The sequence below is a fragment of the Mytilus galloprovincialis genome, chromosome 3 (assembly GCF_965363235.1).
Source record: "Mytilus galloprovincialis chromosome 3, xbMytGall1.hap1.1, whole genome shotgun sequence".
Taxonomy (NCBI): domain Eukaryota; kingdom Metazoa; phylum Mollusca; class Bivalvia; order Mytilida; family Mytilidae; genus Mytilus; species Mytilus galloprovincialis.
Genome location: NC_134840.1, coordinates 71,430,930 through 71,453,520, shown reverse-complemented (window position 1 = coordinate 71,453,520; position 22,591 = coordinate 71,430,930). Strand labels below are relative to the sequence as shown.

General features: G+C 31.6%; 1 protein-coding gene across 5 annotated transcripts; it reads left to right on the top strand.

The window, feature by feature from the left end:
* Positions 1-4,367: 4,367 nt before the first annotated feature.
* LOC143068836 (uncharacterized) lies at positions 4,368-22,535 on the top strand. 5 transcript variants are annotated; one of them, XM_076243168.1, is made up of 10 exons: positions 4,369-4,940; positions 7,827-8,055; positions 10,490-10,609; positions 11,137-11,286; positions 12,094-13,056; positions 13,111-13,608; positions 14,630-14,686; positions 15,504-15,545; positions 18,029-18,127; positions 18,905-22,535. In XM_076243168.1, the coding sequence occupies exons 1-10, from the start codon at positions 4,419-4,421 to the stop codon at positions 19,270-19,272; spliced, it is 3,048 nt and encodes a 1,015-aa protein (XP_076099283.1). In that variant the 5' UTR covers positions 4,369-4,418; the 3' UTR covers positions 19,273-22,535. The 5 variants fall into 5 exon arrangements, with proteins under 5 accessions (XP_076099281.1, XP_076099283.1, XP_076099282.1 ...); XM_076243166.1 differs by having other exon boundaries at positions 4,368-4,940; positions 12,094-13,608; XM_076243167.1 differs by having other exon boundaries at positions 12,094-13,608; positions 14,630-14,662.
* The last annotated feature ends 56 nt before the right edge of the window (positions 22,536-22,591 follow it).

Here is a 22,591-nt window from a genome sequence, read left to right as displayed (position 1 = left end):
GCTGTAACGATCCTGTGAAAACTGTATATATTTTAATATCTTTTTTTCAATTCAATTTCACAGTTTATTACTAATATACTTTTCTCTCACTCACTCACACACCCTCTTCGTACCTGTCAGCACATAAGACCTCAACCAGTTTTACTGGTCTGGTTTCCGTAACTAGAATTTTTTTATGAGACAAAATAGTTAGTCTTGTGCTCAACCCCTAACCTGGAGGACCATTGGATTTGTAGTTGAGGTTCCATTCCCCTAGATCGAATGCCGACCTATAGGCTTACGAGCAAAGATCTACCCGGATTAGATGGATTGCCTTTCTGGGCTATCAACTCCCATCTGACTGGCTATCATACCCATAGCTGGGACACGATTGATGAGTGCTAGTGCATAACCACACGCCGGTGGGCCTACACACTTCATCTACGGGGCCCTTGTTGCTCCCCGATCTCCATTAATTTGGCCTGGCATCGAATGAGACCAGTATCCGTGTGTTACCACGAGGAGGCATCAATGGAGGAGGCATCAATGGAGATACTTTTCTCTACCATTGTTTATTGGTGTCATTTTAACTCATATCAATTTGATTAAAATGACATCTTCGAATTCGCTATGCCTAATAACAAATGAGTTAATAGATATAGGAAGATGTGGCATGAGTGCCAATGAGACAACTCTCCATCCAAATAAGCATGTATAGAAAAATCGGAATTTTAATAAAAAAAAACAAGGATTCAATTTACTATACAAATAATTTTTTATGAATTCCTTTAAATTATTGTTATTTCGTGATTAAGTTTACTATAGAGCTCAGTCTAGACATTAAGGTTAAATTACATCGATATAGTCTATAAAATAGAAATAAGAAGATGCTGAATGAGTGCCAATATAACAACTCTCCATCGAAGTCACAATTTGTATAAAGTAAACCAGTATATACGGTCTTCCAACAGGGAGCCTGGGCTCACAGTGACACCGAACAGCAAGCAATAAAAAGCCTCTAAATGACTAGTGTAAAAGAACTCAACCCGGAAAACCAACGGTCTAGTCGACATAAAAAACGAAAAAAGAGAAACACTTATGAACCACATCTTGAACAAACTGCGTCAACCACTGAACAACAGGTTATGTCTAGGCTATATTAGACGATTAACCTGTGAGTTGAGGTCGATTTGAAATATTTTAAAATCAAATTGATATTTATATTTTCCCGTTATAATTTATTTGTGAATTTATTTACAAGAGCTTCTACGCATTTCAATAACATATGACACTTATGATAGTAGTGTTTTAGTATACATTTCTATAAATAAATTAATTTGCCACTGGACGTTAAGCAACCAACAATCAATCAATCATGTAAATAAATTACGTTTGTGAATCTTCGCTATATATAACAGAAAAGTAAAAGAGAGTCAAGATAAATGTGAATTTCAATTCGATGGAGAGTTGTTATATTGGCAGGGAGCCTGGGCTCACAGTGACACCGAACAGCAAGCAATAAAAAGCCTCTAAATGACTAGTGTAAAAGAACTCAACCCGGAAAACCAACGGTCTAGTCGACATAAAAAACGAAAAAAGAGAAACACTTATGAACCACATCTTGAACAAACTGCGTCAACCACTGAACAACAGGTTATGTCTAGGCTATATTAGACGATTAGTCCGGTCGTTCCGGCCCCAAACCGATCCGGCCCCAAGTCAATCCGGCCCAAAGTCGATCCGGCCCAAGTCGATCCGGCCCACGTCGATCCGGCCCCAAGTCGATCCGGCCCCATAATAAAATAAGTGTAGCAGGAACAATTCTGCCTAAGATTCGTGGATGCGGACCACAGCTAATTCTAGTTTGTAAACTGATGTGTGCGGAAAACGACTGATGCCAAAAGTGATGCGCTATAATATATCTAAGTAAATGAAAACCAAAAACTGAAAACAATATATAATTTATTCGACAAAGTACAACTTTTATTATGTAAAGCCAAAAGTGTAGAAATGGAGCATTCAATGACTTCAAATAAACCCGTACTATGGAGGCATGTAGCAAAGGCACTAACCTAATGGATACTTAGTTGGAAAGCCTGGCTTTCCTTGGTTGGACTGAATGTCAGTCCTCAGAGAATTCAAAGTAAGAATCTAAAACTAGTTATATAAAATATATAAATTTCTCACAGAAGGTAACCAAAGAATTTGCAACGATGCAAATATTAAACTTTACAATATAAATAAATATCTTTAACCAATGTATTCAAATACCAAAAGCTATGCAATTTAACAAATATGTACTGAATAAGATTCATGTAAATCATTAAATAAAGAAATATGAAATTTATAGTTTTAAACAAGGGAAATAACAATGCCGTAATAATCCTAACTGCCACATAAGAAATAACTATATTGATCTTGGAGGAATTTGTGACACAGTATAAATGGAATTTGAAAGTGTCCGATGATGGATGACAACAGGTAAGTGAAGTATTGGAGTACCAGTTAAAGAACTATTTTAAATCGATACGAAAATGATTGTAATTGTGTCGTTGGTTGTATAGCAGCTTCAACATATTTTAAAATATGAAGTTATTTTCCATGATAACTTTAACTTTAACTCATGGCGATTTCATTTTCTTTTTGTTCATACACAGAATATGTAAATAAATATTTACAGTCCACTGGAACCTATTAAATTTAACTCATCATAATGACTTGATTAATCAAATCATTAGTCTATAATTGGTTTGTTTATTCAACAATTGTCTGATGATTGTGAACTAAGGTAATGCCACTTGTAATCACTTAATTAAATCAAATCCTGATTAATTGATCTTCTGGTTTAGGTTGTTGTATATAATAATTATAAATTGTATTTTTTTCAGGTAACATCACAGGCTTCTATTTACTTGAATGTTTTTTTTTATAATATCAACAAGGTCTTTCTTTATAGATTGATATTTTGTTTGGTGTATATAATAATAACCTATAATGGTTTACTTTTATAAATTGTTATTTGGATGGAGAGTTTTCTCATTGGCAATCACACCACATCTTCCTATATCGATATATTTTTCATAAACTTGACAGTATTTTGAATAGTTGTGTGTAGAAAAAACACAAGTTATATGAGTATCCATTATTCTTTATTGCAAGAAAATAACAAAACAATGACACTGAATGCACGTTTTCACACTCTAAAATATAATATCAGCACTACTAAAATATAACAATAACATCATACATACTAACTATCTCTGACACTCACATAAATATATATAACTTTTAAATCATTTACACTAACAGTTTTACACTGTCACTTACTTAAAGGGGTTACACTTGCAGTACTACAATAACATGATATACAGCAACTTTCATACGCCGTACATATGTAATATTTGCTCATCAAAAAACAAATGCACTATATCATTCTACACATATATACATGTATAATATTTGCTCATCAAGAATAATAAATAAATGTTATAAAAACATATAGATTGTAGTCGCATAATACAATACACGTCATACAGTTCAAACAAATGTTAATGTAATCAGTCACTGTCTGTGTCTTCTTCTGGTTCTGGGTCTGGCACATGGATGTCATACATGTTGGCACATGGATGTCATACATGTGGCCGACGACACGAAGGAAGAAGGAGGTGGTAATGGTACCGTCTTATATCGGCTTGTACCGTTGTGTATGTAACTATTTGTTATTACACAAGATGAAAGACTTGTTAGGATCACAGTCAATTGAAAGAAAACGCTAATTACTGCTGATTAATGTTGATGTCTGAATTGTTTAATATAATTATACCCAATAATCTTGAAAACTTGTAATAAAAACATAATCAACCTAGTTGTTTTATACTCATCTGAAGAAGAAAAATTTTTTTTTTTTACCGTACACCTTTAACATTATAATAAAAATCATAAACATTTATGAAGTACTTTAATATATATCTTTATTTTTATTCCTTATAAATATATTTTTTTATTGGGGCCGGATCGACTTTACATTTGGGCCGGATCGACGTGGGGCCGGATCGACGTGGGACGGATCGACTTGGGCCGGATCGACGTGGGGCCGGATCGACGCGAAAGCGTGACATATAATACAGCTCTGATTTTACATAATTCATTTTTTGCTTACATTTAGTTTTTCAATGAATTGATAATCTTCAAGAATACTTTTTTTGAGTTTTAACGGTCCAATGAGACGTAATTTAAAGACAGTCCGAGTTGAGTATATAGATGGTCCGAAATGACTTATCTGTCGGTCCGAATTGGTTTATTCCGTAAAATGCCCCCATATTTATTACACAAAGTTTCGTTTTGTAGAACAATCTGTTATTTTCTTCTTTTTTTTTAGTCATATCATTACGCACTAACCGGAAGTGATGTCAACACATAAACACAAGGCCAAGAAGTAGATGCACAAAATGGTTAAAATTCTATGGATTATTTCTCTCATTGTCATAGCTCACGCAAGCAAAGAGAAGCTCCAAGATTTGGACCAACTTCTTGATGACCCGAACATATGGCAATATATAGAGAAGCGTGTTGAACAAGAAAAGAAGGACGATATTCCCATAGAAAACAATCACGACGACAGTGTCGGTGATGTTGATCCGCCGAAACAGAAAATCGAATTGCAAAACAGACACCAAAATTTTCGACAGCCATATAGAGCCAGTGAAAACGAGCGTCATTATCCTAACTATAGAAACCAGCACAATTTTCACGAAACGAATCCTTATGGCCTAAAAACATTGTCTGATAGCTCAGGCAATGCCTGCAGTTACAACCTCAATTCCAGCGTAATAATAAAATCCAAGTCATCTCTAGATAATGGAGCAGCTTATTTAAAGAATGCTTTTAATTTGAGCGCAAAGGAATGTGCCAAGAAATGTTGTTACACACAAAATTGTAACCTAGCAGTATACGAGGAGAAGGTACATTCTTTTTTTTCTCTTTGACCACTAAGTTTTGAGTCCAGAGAATAGCCAAGTTGCCTCAATATAAAGCCAGTTACAGTCTCTGTAATGTAACAGATAAAACATCTAAATTTTTTGGAATTGTTTGTTTAAGGTTTGGCATTGTCCGTACATTATACTTGCATACACACTTTCATACAACAGTTTGTTAGGGTTTGTACATCATGAGTTTATCGTATAATGGTATGGTATCGCTTAGTGTTTCATCTGTAACATGTTATAATGTATTGTATAGAGAAATTTATGTATTACTGAAAAATTATTACACCAGGGTTTTCGATAGGCACTGGCTACGGTTACATGGAAATGTAACAATAATAAAAATATTATTGTTACATTGGAGACTAATTGCCGGAATGCAAAGTTGGGTAAGGAACCGATTAATTACGAACGTAACAATAATTATTGAGGCTACGGTTACATTGCGTTATTGTTACATGAAAAACAGCAATGTACGCTAGATTTATTAAACTTATATCTTCTATATAGTTTTGTTGCTTAATTCATTCATGTCTACTAAATAATACTTGTTATAATAATAAATATTATTATTCAACAAATGGTGTTTAAATAGTTTTAGGTATTAATGGATTTGATGTTCTTAAAGATACTGCTTCAAATTAGTAGTGCCAAAGGCGAAAAATATAGTTAAATGGTTTGTTGTTGAAAACTCGGACTGGGAAAACTGTTCACTTTTAAGTATTTAACTGCACACCTACTCGTATTTACTGTCATTATACTTTGAACAAAAGATGAAAATATTCCTATTACCAATTTTGTTTGGGTGAAAAATTTAAAACTTGCATGGGATGCGTTTGAAACGAAACTGAAACAATATCAAGACACAAATTTCATACAGCTATACAAACGCACTTACCAAAAATTGATACATCAAAAGCAAAGTTTGCTAACTGTGAACTTCTGTATACATGTATAAAATTGAGAATGGAAATGGGGAATGTGTCAAAGCGACAACAACCCGAACATAGAGCAGACAACAGCTGAAGGTCACCAATGAGTCTTCAGTGTAGCGAGAAACTCCCGCACCCGTCGGAGGTGTCCTTCAGCTGGTCCCTTAACAAATATGTATGCAAGTTCAGTGATAATGGACGTCATACTAAACTCCGAACTATACACAAGAAACTAACATTAAAAAATCATACAAGACTAACAAAGGCCATGAGAAGGCTCCTGACTTTAGAAATCGCAAAATTGCTGCGGGGTTAAACATCTTTATGAGATCTCAACCCTCCCTTATACCTCTAGCCAATGTAGAAAAAACAAACGCACAACACTACGCATAGTAAAACTCAATTTAAGAGATGTCCGAGTCCGATTTCAGAATCCATGGAGGACGTACTATAAAAAAAATCAAAAAAATGTATGTCATACTTGTATGTATTGTAAATATAAGATCATGTCCTCAACTTTTATTATTTAGTACATATTACTAGTCCCATCGAACATTGCTGTTTTTCATGTAACAATAATGCAATGTAACCGTAGCCTCAATAATTATTGTTACATTCGTAATTAATCGGTTCCTTATCCAACCATGCATTCCGGCATTTAGTCCCCAATGTACAATAATATTTTTATTATTGTTAATACATTTTCATGTAACCGTAGCCAGTGCCTTTTCGATATCACAAACTAGTCAAAACATTTACTAAATTTTATCATCGGTATAAGGACATCATTCGTAAATATAGCTCAACATGCAGACTTCTTATACGTTCAGGTATTTCACATCCATTTTTTTATGGAAATATTTTTTATTAAGCACAAAGGTGTCAGTATTCACCTCAAAAACTAACAAAACCTTTGAATAGACTTATTAAGAAGGGATATAGTTACGATACTGTTGTCAGGTCATTAAAGATTGCATATTTTGGCGTTAATATTGATTCACTTATAGGGTCTTTGCATCGGAAATAAACACATTTATTTAAAAACCAGTTGTTGGCATGACACGGGTTATGTTCTTCTCATACATGTATATGTTATGATGGTATTATACTAAACCCCTAACGGGAAGGATTGTGCCTGATGTTCATATGATGAAATCATAATCTTTCAGTCAGTTTAATTGAAGTCTGGAGCTGGCATGTCAGTTAACTGCTAGTAGTCTGTTGTTATTTATGTATTATTGTCATTTTGTTTATTTTCTTTGGTTACATCTTCTGACATCAGACTCGGACTTCTCTTGAACTGAATTTTAATGTGCGTATTGTTATGTGTTTACTTTTCTACATTAGCTAGAGGTATAGGGGGAGGGTTGAGATCTCACAAACATGTTTAACCCCGCCGCATTTTTGCGCCTGTCCCAAGTCAGGAGCATCTGGCCTTTGTTAGTCTTGTATTATTTTAATTTTAGTTTCTTGTGTACAATTTGGAAATTAGTATGGCGTTCATTATCACTGAACTAGTATATATTTGTTTAGGGGCCAGTTGAAGGACGCCTCCGGGTGCGGGAATTTCTCGCTACATTGAAGACCTGTTGGTGACCTTCTACTGTTGTTTTTTTCTATGGTCGGATTGTTGTCTCTTTGGCACATTCCCCATTTCCATTCTCAATTTTATAGTGTATGATATCATATATTATGATGACTTAGTCTTAAAGGGCTATAAGCTGGCAATTAGAAATCAAAATAAAATAGAAGTCTTTGGTTGGTTTTAAATTAATTAAGTCAAAAGAAGATTGGAAACATTCTAAATGCCATATTGGTTTATACATGTATTGGTCAATTACAATAGTTAGTTTATGATTTTAACTACAAAGACAAAAAGAACATTTAAAATTTGTATACTCATTATTGTCATGTATGTCAATTTATATTTTAGGAAGAACATAGCTGCTACCTTTTTGACTGTGGTACACCATCAAAATGTGTATTTGCTCACCATGGAAACTACAGTGTGATGTCATTCCAAATTAATGACTTTATGCCTAGTGCTCATCAACAGTACCATGAGAATGAATTAGAAAACCTTGGTAAAGTTAAACCTCCGACTCCATCGCCACCACCACCAACTACACACACCCCAACACCATATCCACAAAGAGCAAAAGGTATGTTATATACACCACATTAAACCTTGGAAAAGCTAAATCTCGGACTCCATCCCAACTGCCCCCAGCTACACATGCAACAAAACCTTAATTTTCTTTACATGTTTAAATAGCTCATATCAAAATTGAATTTACATGTATATCAAAATAAAAAAAGAAAAATCAACTTAATATTATTTCTATATCATACATTTTTTGTACATTGTTGTCCAGAAGTGTGAACAGCAATCTTTAAGGACTTTAACGGAGGAGAAGTTGTTTGAAGAAGACCTCAAATCTATGGAAGAACCACACATGTATGGGGGAGGGGATATATGTCCAATTTAGAGAGGGTTACTCAATCATGTGGTAGGATTGACAATGGATTCTGATAAAACATTTGAAATTTTTAATGTCAACCATCAAGGTTGGGCGGTAAATACATAGATGCCAACCATTACGATTTTTCCGTAGTTTTTCCGATTTTGCGATAAAAACTACGCTATTACGGTCAAAGTCGAATAGTTACGGATTCCCAATCATCGACGTTCAATTTTGTAAAACGCGGATTTTTATCATTACTTTTCCGTCCTGGTCCAGTATTTAGGAAACGCCAATGTAATGCTTCCGGTTTCTCGGGAGTTATCAACCTATTGTTGGGTAACTAACAGACTTCCGAAGAGGCAAACTTGCATTTTATTAAGTAGCTTTCCCCCTTTCTCTACTTCTCCTTGACAAAACAAAAATGTTTGAGTCGAGAACATCTGAACAATCAATGAATGGAATACATACTACAGACAACATGTTAAATGACAAATTTTAGTGTACATCACTTTGCAACCACTCGTCAGTAATTTTTATTGGTAAATGCACGTTTATAAATGATAACTGAAAACTTTTCAAAAATACGGAAAATTTGATAGTTTGTTACTGATTGTGTCAAAAGGGGGTTGGCATCTATGTAAATACCACCCCCGGTATTTACCAGTGGTATTTACCGGTATTTACCGCCCCGGATAATACTCCCCAAGTGGTCAATACTGGCAAATACTGGTCAATTGAAATTTTCATGGTTGTTTCTACTATTAATTGAAGTAAAAACTTAGATAAAAAGTCAAATATACTTAAACTTTAATCTTTATGCATGTGTCAGCTTATAAAATTAATGAATTGGATATGTTTTATTCATTTATAACACTTATTCTTACTGATTTAAAATTTAGTTATTATGAATTATGATATTGCATACTTAAGATACATGTATATATATACAAATTTACATTTTATTTCAACATCTTTAAATTTATATATTTTTATTCAAAATGTGTGATTTTACAGGTAATTAAAATTAAAGGTAAATTAAACTACAGGTAAATGAAGTTACATGGGTCTTTTTACCTATCATCTGGCATTGCTAGGTGTGAAAATTTAATTACTAAAACAACAGCCTCCAATAAAAGTTGACAGTGCATGGGTTGAAAGTAATAAACTTGATATATGAAGACTCCCTTAAACAATAAATTATTTCCTGTCTATTTAACTGTGAGATAAAAGCCTTCTTCATGCTGGAAATGGAAATTTGAAGAAGGGACAAAAAGTTTTTATCTTTTACTATAATATTATGTACACATTAATCAATGTAGATCCCTGTTTGAATTTACAATAGAATTAGAAATAAAAGCATTAAAAATGATTTGAACACTTTCTTTAAAAATTAATTATTAATAGTAATTATAAATGACCAAGTAGATAGAGGTTTTTTATAGTAATGACTACTCAAAATTCAATCGACCAGTATTTGCCACTGGCATGGTCAATACTAGTATTGACCGCTTTTTTGCCAACCTTGTCAACCACAAACAATTACAAGTTTATTTGTAAATTAATTATTACTAAAGTAAGGAACTCTAATTGTTTGATTAATGGTTGGTCCCTAAACATCAAGTGGCATGGAACTCTGAAAAACTTATGTTAAATTATTATGCATGTATATATAAATAAAATATTTACAAAGTTATTTTAAATACTTACATGATGAAGAGTCAGTTGGTTAACAATGTAATAACTAGCATATATATACAAGGAAGTTGGAAGGAAGGAAGGAACTGATTTTTGTATATTTTACAAACCATTTAGTATAATTTTGATGTAATTAACATTGGGGAAGTTCATACATGAATATACAACCTTAATTGCTGACATTATGATACAGTATAGATTCTTGTTCTTGACAGAACAGTACAACTTATTCATAAATCTTTGTGTTCCTGTTTTTCTTGGTATGCATAGTAACAAGCTTGATAACAAAAGAAAAAATCAACTTCATTAAAACTCAGTCATAGAAATATTGCTTAACAATGGATTAGATCATACAGTGTACTAACATACATGTCATGCATGTAGCACTATAGTGCAAATTTAATTTACATATATATATAAAATGATATACTTTCAGTGCCATTGTATGGAGATTGTGATATAGATTGGGACGAAAAGTGTGTTGATAGAAATGCTGAATGTCGTGATGAACAATGTAAATGTAAAAAAGGTTACCATGCAATCTATGCTATATGCAGTAAGTAATCCTTATTTCATGACCCAAAAGATATATTTCCAATGTTGTAAAAAAAAAATCATATTTCTTAATCTGTTTGTTAATTATTGAGTCATAATGGAATTATATATATAGGGGGAGTTTCATCAGTTGAAAAAATATTTTTTAAGACTAATTGAAATTTATTGAAATGAGGTTAAATAATGTTTTAAACACAAAATTTAAAAGTCTTGTACATGTTTACTGACTTTAAAAAAGTATAATTTCACCATGGCTGAAACGATGCCATTTGCCAACTAATGAAACATTTTCTAGTTTGATTTTTCAATAAAAGTTCAATTGGCGTTATCTGGGTTTATTGTTTGATATTTTTCTTGAATTCTAAATGTAATGTTATTATTTTAGGGAAACAGTGCTAGATTTGAGAACCCATGATATTTCTTTGAAATACTGGGGAAGTGTTTTCCACTCTTGTACATCAAAAGAAGACAACTTGATATTTTTTTTGTTTAATATTACATTTTTAACCATGATGACATTGATTTTAGGAGAAGTTTGTAATGAAGATGAATTTCAATGTAAAAACAAAGGACAAGATTTTGATGTACCTGACTGTATAGATAGTAAACATAGATGTGATGGAGTTCCACAATGCGCTGATGGCAGTGATGAAGAAAAATGTCCTAAAAAACCTGAAGGTAGGTTACTTCCCCTTACAATTAATTATCCCCCTTGCCTTTAGATAAGTATGTTGTAAGTGGTCTGTGTGCTGATGCCAGAGATGAGGAAAACTGTCCAAAAAATCTGAAAATAAGTTACTTCCCCTTATAGTCAATTATATCTCATGACTATAGATACTATTTTATAAGAGATCTGTGTGCTGATAGCAGCAATGAATAAAACTGTCCTAAAAAGGCTGAAGGTAGGTTACTTCCCGTTATAGTTAATTATCTCCCTTTACTATAGATAAGTATATTGTAAGTGGTCTGTGTGCTGGTGACAGGCCTCCTGAAAAGACTGAAGGTATTAAGTTACTTCCCCTTCTTATCAATAATCCTTCTTGACTATTGAAAGTGATGTGTGTGCTCTTGGCTGTAATGAAGAAAAATGACTTAAAAACTCTAAAGGTAGGTTGCTTCCCTTATAGTCACTTATCTCTCACGACTATGGATAAGTATGTTGTAAGTGATAAGTGTGCTGATGGCAGTTAGTTTAGATTGTTATTTTGGTAATTATATTGAAAGTGATCAATGTGTTGAAAGTTTAATAGTGAGGAGAGTTCTGAAAATATGCATATAAGGATATTGCACTAAAGGCATGTGGTTGGTTCACATATCTACTAATAGAGAAAACTGTGAGGAGATTACTAATAATTTTAGAATGTATTATTATATTATTTAATGATAAAGATGTATTACATGTATATTTTTTTTCATTTCCATTATGCGCTAAGAGTTGTTAATATCATACTAATATCTAACCATTATATAATTTGAATTCATTAGAAAATATAGACAGTAAAACTGAAGTGAAAGGAAATCAAGGGACAATTGCAGAAAATGGTGGTTTACCTAGCCTTTCTAATAAAATTGCAAGTAAAGCCATACAAAATCCTGTGCCTAAGAACCAGTCACCATTACTGCCAAACAGTGATAAAATATCTGGGAACCAGTTTTATGGACAGGTACCAGATAAAACTGGATTTATCAATCCAAACTTGTATGGAAGCAATAATCCCTTGCTACCCCAACAAATGCAGGATTACTATTGGCCACCACAGCAGGGATTATTGAATAACCCACAGCAGTACCAGTCACCATACTCAGATTACCCACAATTCCAAGGTCAGCAATTAGGTCAAGGATATTTGAATCCTCTTGGATATGGAGGACAGAAATTCAACAATCCATTTAATTCTGGACTAAAGACTGATAATACCAATCTCAATTCAAAATTTTATGGTGCATATGGACCTAACCAAAATGTGCCATTGCAGAAATATCCATTAAATCAAGTGTATGATAAAAATGCTGGAAATGATATGAATCAAAATTATCAAGACTCTGTCAAACCATTGTATGGTGATCTGAATGTATATCCGAACTATAACAATCTCCCAAGAAATAGACAACCTAGTCTGCTACATGAGGGCAGGAGTAATAATAAGACAAATGTAAATAAACAGCCTGTACTTCAGCCAAATTCAACTAGTACAACAAAAACATCTACGACTTCTACAACAACCACGACAACAACCGCCTCACCTGTTGTTATGACAACTAGAAAATCAGTCATGAATGATAATTCATACATTGATGAAAACTATTATCCAGGTTGGTCAGAAAATGATGATAGCTATTACCATAACAATCGTCAGCATAAAAATCAGGAATCTACTAAACATATATCGCAAAAAGGTCAACAAAATTTCAAGGATTCAGATGACAACAGGCCTTACCAAAATTCAGGTAATAACAAACAGTTTAAAGATTCAGATGACAACAGGCCTTACCAAAATTCAGATAATAACAAACAGTTTGAAGATTCAGGCAACAATAAACATTTCGCGGATTCAGATAACAAACATTTTGAAGATTCAGGCAACAATAAACATTTTGATGATTCAGGCAACAATAAACATTTTGCGGATTTAGATAACAACAAACATTTTGAAGATTCAGGCAACAATAAACATTTTGAGGATTCAGATAATAATAACAAACATTACATAGACTCAGGAGACAACAGGAATTACAAGGAATCCCATAACAACAGAAATCCCAAAGTTTCCCATGACAACAAGCATTATAAAACTAAGGTAGATAACTCAGGAAATGAAAATTACCGTAATAGATATCCATACAGATTTAGACAGAAAGGAAAATATTCTGATTACGATGACAACACAAGATACAACAACTGGCCAGATTATTATGATGATGGCTCTGATTATTCTGAATTCCGTCAACAACAGAATCATAGACCAGGCAAGGATTACTATGAGAATATATTTGCACCAGGTAGTTGAGTGTTGTACCTCATCACATAGATGTCGTAGAAATTGTCAAAATGTTGCATGGATGTCGTACATTGCAGTATGCATTTAAATTTATTTTCACCTGTTTTAACTGTAAAGCCGCTCTTAATTTTGTTTTTGTTTTTACATGTCCATCTTTTTCTTTTGTTGGTAGAATGCACTGTATTTTTTTTTTAATGTTTCTTTCAGCTGTACAGAAAGCAGGCTTTATTCATGACAACCTAAGATTTAAAGCTTATATTTTTTTAAACTTAATTTTACATTTTTTCGTTAATTTCAAAATAGATCAGCGTTATTTTAGGAAAGTTCAAAAGTTAGCAGATGTTTTCCTAACAGTGAAGAACATCCTAAAGATGTAAAAAAAAGTCTTACTTGTAACTAAAATTTAGATTGAAAGCAGGAAATTTCTAGTCTTTTTCCATCACTGATTATAATTTTTAGAGTTGCTTCCCCTTTTCTTTTCATTGATTTACCTAAATGTGTTTGTTTCTGTGTGTATGATGTATTTATGTGTATCAATGTTGTTTGTGTTGATGTTTGCACATGAATTATATTCATACCCGTATTCATATAAATGTCAATTAATTTCACTTGCATCTTTTCCGTTAAATTATAATTTTAAAAAGAGCTATTTAACATTTGATTAGTATTGTAATCAATATAGCTTTGATGGTACAACTTGATTCATTAAACTTTAATATAGATTGCTCAAGTTCTTCCTCAGAAATTTTTGTTCCAACATCTGAAATTAATACATCAGGTTTTTTTTTTATAAAATTAAACAAATATGAATATTTGCAAGGAAATTGGTCAACACTTATATGAATTTGGTAGAATGGATAAAGAGTATTATACTTCATATCATAAAAAGCTGCAATTTATAGTAACATTGATTTTTTATTTGCAGATTTTATTATAGCCATATTTATTTCAAGTTGGTGTTAATATGAGTCCTTAGTTATTAAATTTTATTTTAAAAAGGTGTAAATGTCTTTGAATTTCAGATTTTGGAAAGAAAAAACATCATAAACATAAGGGTATACTATGGCCACATTTGTGGGGTAAAATAAAACTTTCTACTTTGAAAATATAACATTCACATTCTGAACTACACTAATTATTTCTCAATTCACTGTTTCATAATCTATAGAGATATGGATAAAAAGTGAAATTGTGTGTATATGTACACCATGATCACCATCACATAAATAACTTCAGGCCATCAATTAAATATTGATAGCTCTGAAGTTTTACATAATCTGATATCTTGCTATGAATTACTTTTGAAAATATTACTCAGCTTAAAGCCTTTCGTAAGATTCTGATTTCTAAACTTTTAAAGATTCTTCAGGTTCATTTAACAAAAGTCACTGTAGATTTTAACTTCTCTGCACAGGTACACAGATACCATAACACCATTGAATTTTTTTTAACGAAAATAAATGTTGATTTTAAGTAAATTGCCATGCGTTACAAGTTAAGTATTAACATCATGTACATGTTAGATGTTGAAAAATGAGTGAATTTGGTTAACCCTCGCCCCCAAACACAAACAGTGTAGTTCACATTTTTAAGTGTGATAGTTTTAAATGTTGCACATATGGTTTGATATGCTGTGTATAATTATAAATATTTATCAATGACTTTAAAACATAAACCCACCTTTATACTTTTCATATAGACTTAATTAGAAATTGAGATTTTGTTGATTTTAAAATATATGTAGTTCTACAGATGTAGTTATTTGTTTAGGAAGTAAATGGTGAACAATAAATTTAAAGAGAGGTCAGTTTTTTTCTTAAAAAGTTATTGGAATTTATTGTTCAAATTTTGAACTTTGAAGAACATGATTTTATAATTGTTTTATCATTTTTGCAGATAAACAGTCCAATGACAAAGATGAAATTCATGAAGACAAAGGTTTGTATTGATTCATTTCCATGTGATTATTACATACATAATTAAATTAAGTTCGCTACATAAGGTGCATAAGACCACAATCTTAATCGACTACATTGAAAGTTTACCTGCTGAAGGTTTGTGGATTTCTTGGTATATTTCAAGCTTCCTCATTTAGCCATCATTTAGCCATGTATGTTGAATCTGATGTTTTAATGCTAACAGGGGCCTTGGTGGCCGAGTGGTCTAAGTAGTTATTACTGTCAGTTATCACGGTTTAGTCACGTTTCTCCAACATTTGATAATTAGACTAAAACAACATAAGGGATTAGGGGGTCCTCATAAGGACTTGCAGCGTGATAATTACCTGTAATTCACCTTTATCAGGTCTTAACTGAAATATTGTAAAAAGGGATATTTTTAAAAAATATTTATATCAAAACATTAACAAACCATATATTTTTTGGTCGAGTATAACCCGAAACGGTTACGTAATCATTTTCATCCGTATTTGATTAACAAAATTAAAAAGGTTATTCAACAAAAAAAATCCTTAAATAAAAAAGGGAAATTCTAATCAAACTGTAAATTTCATAAAAAATTATGAAGAAATAATCTCGAAATTATTTAAATTTTTTTTTTTTTTTTATTAGAAGTAACATGAAATATCGAAATGTTCACTGACTGTACCTCATTTTAGTCATTTATTCTATTACTTGATATATTTTTATGCCCCACCTACGATAGTAGAGGGGCATTATGTTTTCTGGTCTGTGCGTCCGTCCGTCCTTCCGTCCGTTCGTTCGTCCGTCCGTCCGTCTGTCCCGCTTCAGGTTAAAGTTTTTGGTCAAGGTAGTTTTTGATGAAGTTTAAGTCCAATCGACTTCAAACTTAGTACACATGTCCCCTATGATATGATCTTTCTAATTTTAATGCCAAATTAGAGTTTTTACCCCAATTTCACGGTCCACTGAACATGGAAAATGATAGTGCGAGTGGGGCATTCGTGTACTGAGGACACATTCTTGTTGTATTTGTGTTACATGTAGATGTTAAAATCTAAACCGATGCAAAACAGCTAAGTTTTATTTATGTAAAAAGTCACGAAAAGCGATTGTCTTCTAGTGCGAAGAACCATATATCTACCTGGTCGTTCTGTCTGTATATCACTAAAGCCGAAGCCAGTTTTCGTGGTATGCTGTCTTATCAGATGAAATAGTCAGTCGTATATCTGTCCACTTTTTCAACGAAAACGGAGCTGATACAAATTGGGTACATCGCGTTGCGTTGTGATCTATATAGTGTTTAACTGTGGGAACTGGCTTGGTGAATATTGTGCACTACTAGTATTTTCGATTTGTTACTTAAGCTTTGGACAATTAATGCAAGTTGACTAAGAATTTTGAATAAACTGTATCGGTGATAATAAGCTGCGTTTTGTACTTTTATATATATTAAGATTAATGACTCACGATATATAAACTCTTAATAGCTATCAAAATATAAAATGATAATTTTTATTCCAGATCGCAACATTGTAATCTATAATACATAATTATGAAAAATAGAGAACAAAATTATGAAAAAAAGCAAAAAAAAAAAAAAAATGTATACCTTTTTTAACAATATTTTGGTCAAGAACAGGTGAATTACAGGTAGATATCAAGATCCAGTCCTTAAAAGGACCCCATAATCCCTAATGTTGTTTTAGTCTAATTACCAAATGTTGGAGAAACGTGACCACACCGTTATCACTAGCCAGTCAACACTGAGGTTGTGATTTCGAACCCCGCTCGTGCAGGTGCACTCGACTCCAATTTTAAATGACTAGGATTGTCAGTTTTCCTATCGACGGTCGGTAGTTTTTATGCCCCACCTACGACAGTAGAGGGGCATTATGTTTTCTGGTCTGTGCCTCTGTTCGTACGTCCGTTCAGGTTAAAGTTTTTGGTCAAGGTGGTTCCTCCGGCTTCCTCCACCAATAAAAACTGACCTCCACGAAACAGCTGAAATGCAGTGCTTAAAAGTAGTGTTAAAACACCAAATATCAAAAATCAAATTTAACGCTAACAATCAATTAAAATCTAGTGAAAACACAATACAATCATACAAGTTTGAACTAAACAATGTCCACAATAGTGAATTACATAAAGATACCTAGATTCGGTGTGTTATTTTTCCTATTTTATGTTATATGAAAGTTTACTTCCATTAAAAATATTGCAATTCTGATAGTCTTTGATAACTTTGCAATGAATTACGGTACAAAAAAATATTTTAAAGATGGTAAAAACTTTTAGTCGACAGTTGAATAAACTTATTCAAGTTTAATTTTTAAACTAGACACATGGAACTGTTGCCTTTGACCTTTAAGTCATTTTGTTGACAAAGAGAATAGCCCAAGTTGAAATTATTTTAAGTAGTATCTGTTGTAAAAAAAAATGTTTAATAAGTCAGTTAAAAGTTTGAAAATTTTAACAATTCAATGAATTGTCTCTTTACAGTTAATACTCCATCACCACCCAAACCAGTGGTTGATCAGCCAGAGGAGAAACAACCTGATGTACCAGATGAATCTGATAAGGATATACCATTAGAGACAGGTATATTATTGAAATAGTATATGTTGTTATTGTCTACATTTTGTTATATGGGGTATACATCAATGGGACATCAAAGAAACAGCACTAAAAAACTGAAGATATTTGAATGTTTTGTTTGTTTTTTTGAGAATTTTGTCTGGATGGCAGCTAAAAGATTTTTTTCTTTTAGATTTGTTCTTAACTTTTATAGTCTATAACATAGAGCTTTTGTTGTAGGGTTGCTGTCTCATTGACATATTTCCACATCTACTTTAATTCAGATTTGTAGGACAACATTATACCTTGAATCAAAAATGTCTGGCTCTAAATCACCTAGTCCAAAAAAGTTGTGAATAGTTTTCTTTCCTATTTCCATTATAACGACAAGATTGATACACATTTGTTCAAATTACAATCTTCATGCTCAGTTTGTTATAAGCATAAAATGCCATTGATAAGGTTCCATTTAATAAATCCTTAATTTAAAGCTATCTAAAATGCAAAATTCTTTTCTCAAACAGAGAAATCGGTTATGTTGTGTTTTGTTTTGCATTCTATTTTCAATTTATTCATCAAACTGTTTGCATAATTATGCGTTAATGGCAATATGCTGTGTGATTTAGTAATACATGTACAAGCTTGTCCGATTAGTACAAAATTCACAATTTAAGGTCTTAAATTCTCTTATTTTCCCTATGAAAAATGATTTTTGTCATTGTGTAAGATGAAGAACTGAAATGAGATAAATATAGCAACACTCTAATGTTCTGATAAAACAGAATTGACTGATATTTTTAGATGTTAAGGATGAGGATAAAGATCAACAGAGTGAAGCTGATTCAAAGGAAAAGGAACCAGTAGATGATAAACCAGATGATAAACCAGAAACTGCAACAAAATCTACTTCAACTATGTCAGAAACTCCTAAAGACCCAACTGAAACAGAGAAAAATGTGGGCTTGGAAGCACCAAAAAAAGTAGTAATAAAAAGTCCAACAGACAATAATCAAGGCCCAATTGTGGCCCTGGCATTAGGACTTGGTATTTGTCTAATGTTACTTATTTTTGTGGGCTGTCGATTACGGACAGTTAAGCGAAAAATCAGACGAGGAAAAAGTTTGCATTCAAATGAAGCTGATTATTTAATAAATGGCATGTACCTTTGAAAGGTATATTGATTATAGCGGGGTCAGGGTTTATATATATTCAAAAATGAAAAAGATTTTTTATGGAATTGTATTTTTTTCTCACTTTCCTCTACTGGTTTTATAGTAATCAAGTCTTTTCAAGTAATCAAATCTTTTTAACAAAGAAAATGGAGATTTAATATTGCCAGATGTTTAACTAGAAATTTGGTCAAATATGTTATTTGAATTTTGGATTCTTAATACGAGTTAAATGAAATTGTGAATTAAGGAAAAAAAATAATAATACTTTATCTTTCCTTGTTATTACAAATAAGATGTTCAGTTGGAATCTATATATTTTTATTATAGAATTATTAGTGAGTTACCAAAAAGATATTAGGTCACATATTTGATGAACTAGGCAAATACAACTTATAAACTGTTTATTGTCCGTTTACTTTTGTATTTTTAAAAGAACTAGAATATCATGCTACATGTAGTTTAGATATATATAACTAAATGCTGGTTTTTGACACTATTATTTTCTGTTATGTCTATCTTTCATGCACAATCATATCAGTTTTCTTTAAAGTATAGTTTCTTATATATATTGACTATAATCAAAGTAATATTTGCCTTATAATTGTAAGTGGTCAAATGGATCTTTTAAAAGTTTTGGAGTAAGGTACCGGTTCTTGTACTATTAAAGTGAATGTTTTTGCACAATTACAGATAAGATCAAATACATTGTCTTATATTTACTAGCATGACAAACTTATGTTTCTTGACAGTATTCAAGTATTATAAAAGCTTAGCTAAGAGCAGTGAATATGTTAATTCATTTATGTAATACATGTATTCATTGTTACCTATACATGTAAAATTCTCTGAATGAATATTTGGTTTTACAGCTTGCAAGTAATATGAATTCAGATAGAATAACTAGACAAAGGTTTTACATTCATGCTTTGAAAAACTAAATAAGTGAATAAAAATGCCTGTAAACAGCCTATTTCAGAAAATATCTGCAGTGCACACACTATTTGTTCAAAGCTCAAACTAGCGAAGTTCAAAAATAGAATAAAATATTGTTATAATAAAAACAGACATTGAAACAATACAAACAAAAAGATGAATCAATGGTATTTGTTGAATAAATTCCAAACATTGTATATTATATCTATGTTTTAAAAAAAATCATGGATATTAAATGTTAAGGCCTATTCAAGAAAAAAATGTATGGGGGTTGGAAGGCAGTTTTTTGTCAGCACCCACCACCCAGGCAATTGTAAATGAGAATTATAGTGCATTATAGTGTGAAAAGTTGCTCTTATACCCATCACCCATGTATTATTAATATAATGTGCCTTCCAACCTCCCCGATACATTTTTTTCTGGAATAGCCCTAATCAAGTTGTGAACATGTGCAATATGTGTAAAATTGTATTAAAATATATTTATATGCAATGTTAGTGATGTACTATTGTGTTATTTTCCTAAGAGATGCAGTGAGACTCGTCAAAATAGAACCCTTTGAAATTTAAAGCCTGTTTGAATTATTCTCCAATGTGAAGTCCTGAACATGCATGAAATATTTGCCCTTGGAGGTTAAACAACCAACAATCACTCAAAACAAACATTGATTATTCTTTGATAATTTCGTAATAAGTTTATTTAACTTTGAAAATAATATCAATTGCTGGGTTTGATTAAGACAGGTTTCACTGTAAATGATCTCTGTGAATTAGAAATTGACCTTGTTAAAACCTTTACAGGTACATGTACATGTATCATAATGAAACATTTTAGAATATAACTGTTATACATGCATATATGTTCCTGTCAAAATGTTAATGAGGTCAATATCTGTAAGCCTTGTATCATATAACCGGTTGTGTAATCTTTCTTTTATATGTTAAGTTTATCCATTCATAAATTTATTTCATTTATTATCAATATAGTAAGTAACATTTAGTTTAGTTTATAGTTTATAGATATACTTGTAACAATGCTTTATTAATTTCATTAGTCTATGAGAAGTTTGTTTACAGTTTGTGTTTTAAACAGAGAGATAGATGCATTAAAATGATTTATCATGTGAAAATGTCTTTCTAAAGTTGATTATGAAAAAGGTCAAAAGGTCAAAATAGATGAATGAAGAATCTCGAATTTATATTAGACAAACTTTTCCCATTTACGTATTGAAATAATGTTAAGGAAATATTATTTCTAATATAAAAAAGATGAGAGAACTATTCTCAAATTATTTGAGACATAATTATTTTCCATATTGAAATAATGTTTAAAGAATTATTATTTTGTAATATTTCAAAATATCAAATATGGATGGGTTCATGACATCCTTTCACTTTCTTTTTGAAATCCTACAAATGTTGTCTCAATGTATAATCTCAACAAAGTGCATTTTCATGCTTTTAACAAGAGAAAAAAAATGAACACATTTGCTGGTTTAATTGTTACAGCCCAAAGGCTAAAAATTGTGTGTAACTAGATGCATAGAACTTTTTAAAAATGGAGTATTGTGACATAGTTTATTGAAGTTTCACTTCCAACCTCAATGATATGAGCTCCAAACTTTCCATAAATAATAAATTGTTTTAAATTATTCCATTATTAAGTTGAATATAACCCCTAAATGATAAATTATTATATGGTATCCCAAATTAATCAGTGTTATAAGAAAACAAAGTTTTTTTTCACACACAGATTTTGGATGTTATAATTATAGCTTTATAAAAAATTGTTACAGCTATTAACCAGATTTGTAGTTTAGTTTTATTTTTGTGAAAGACAAGCATCTCTTTATGTTTTCATTATATAAATAATCTCAGGCTAGGTAGATCTGATTCATTTTCAAACTTTATCCCACCAAACTTTGTATGTTTGTATGTTTTGTAATTTTCTACAAATGAATCAAAACTTGACAGAAGTGATACTATTTCTGTTTGATATTTAGATGTAATAAGCTTTTCGTTTAAAGTGTAAAAAGTGATATTTATTTCTTTATCATTCCACTTTTATCTGAGATGAATAAAAGGAAGAAAATGATTTGAAAATCCAGTTTAAAGGAATCCACCTGATATTTTTTTATACATTAAATGTACATAGTTTATTTTTGAGCTTATGTACAGAATTCCAAAGGGAGAGGATTATTTTTGAGCCAATGTAAAAGAATTCCAAGGAGGAACATTCCGAAGAGAGATATGTTAGCATGTTTCTGTTGTATTTTATACATTGTTTATGTTAGATTGTTTACTAAATAAATTTTGATAGAAAAGTTGTGCTTGTGTTAATTGTGTATGATAACTCTGACAGATCATCAGTAAAATTGAGAATG

Coding starts and splice junctions, on each gene's coding strand:
- LOC143068836 (XM_076243166.1), top strand. CDS start 4,419: ATGCACAAAATGGTTAAAATTCTATGGATTATTTCTCTCATTGTCATA. Junction 13,609..14,629: donor TGAGAATATATTTGCACCAG/GTAGTTGAGTGT, acceptor TTTGAATTTCAG/ATTTTGGAAAGAAAAAACAT. Junction 15,546..18,028: donor TGAAATTCATGAAGACAAAG/GTTTGTATTGAT, acceptor GTCTCTTTACAG/TTAATACTCCATCACCACCC.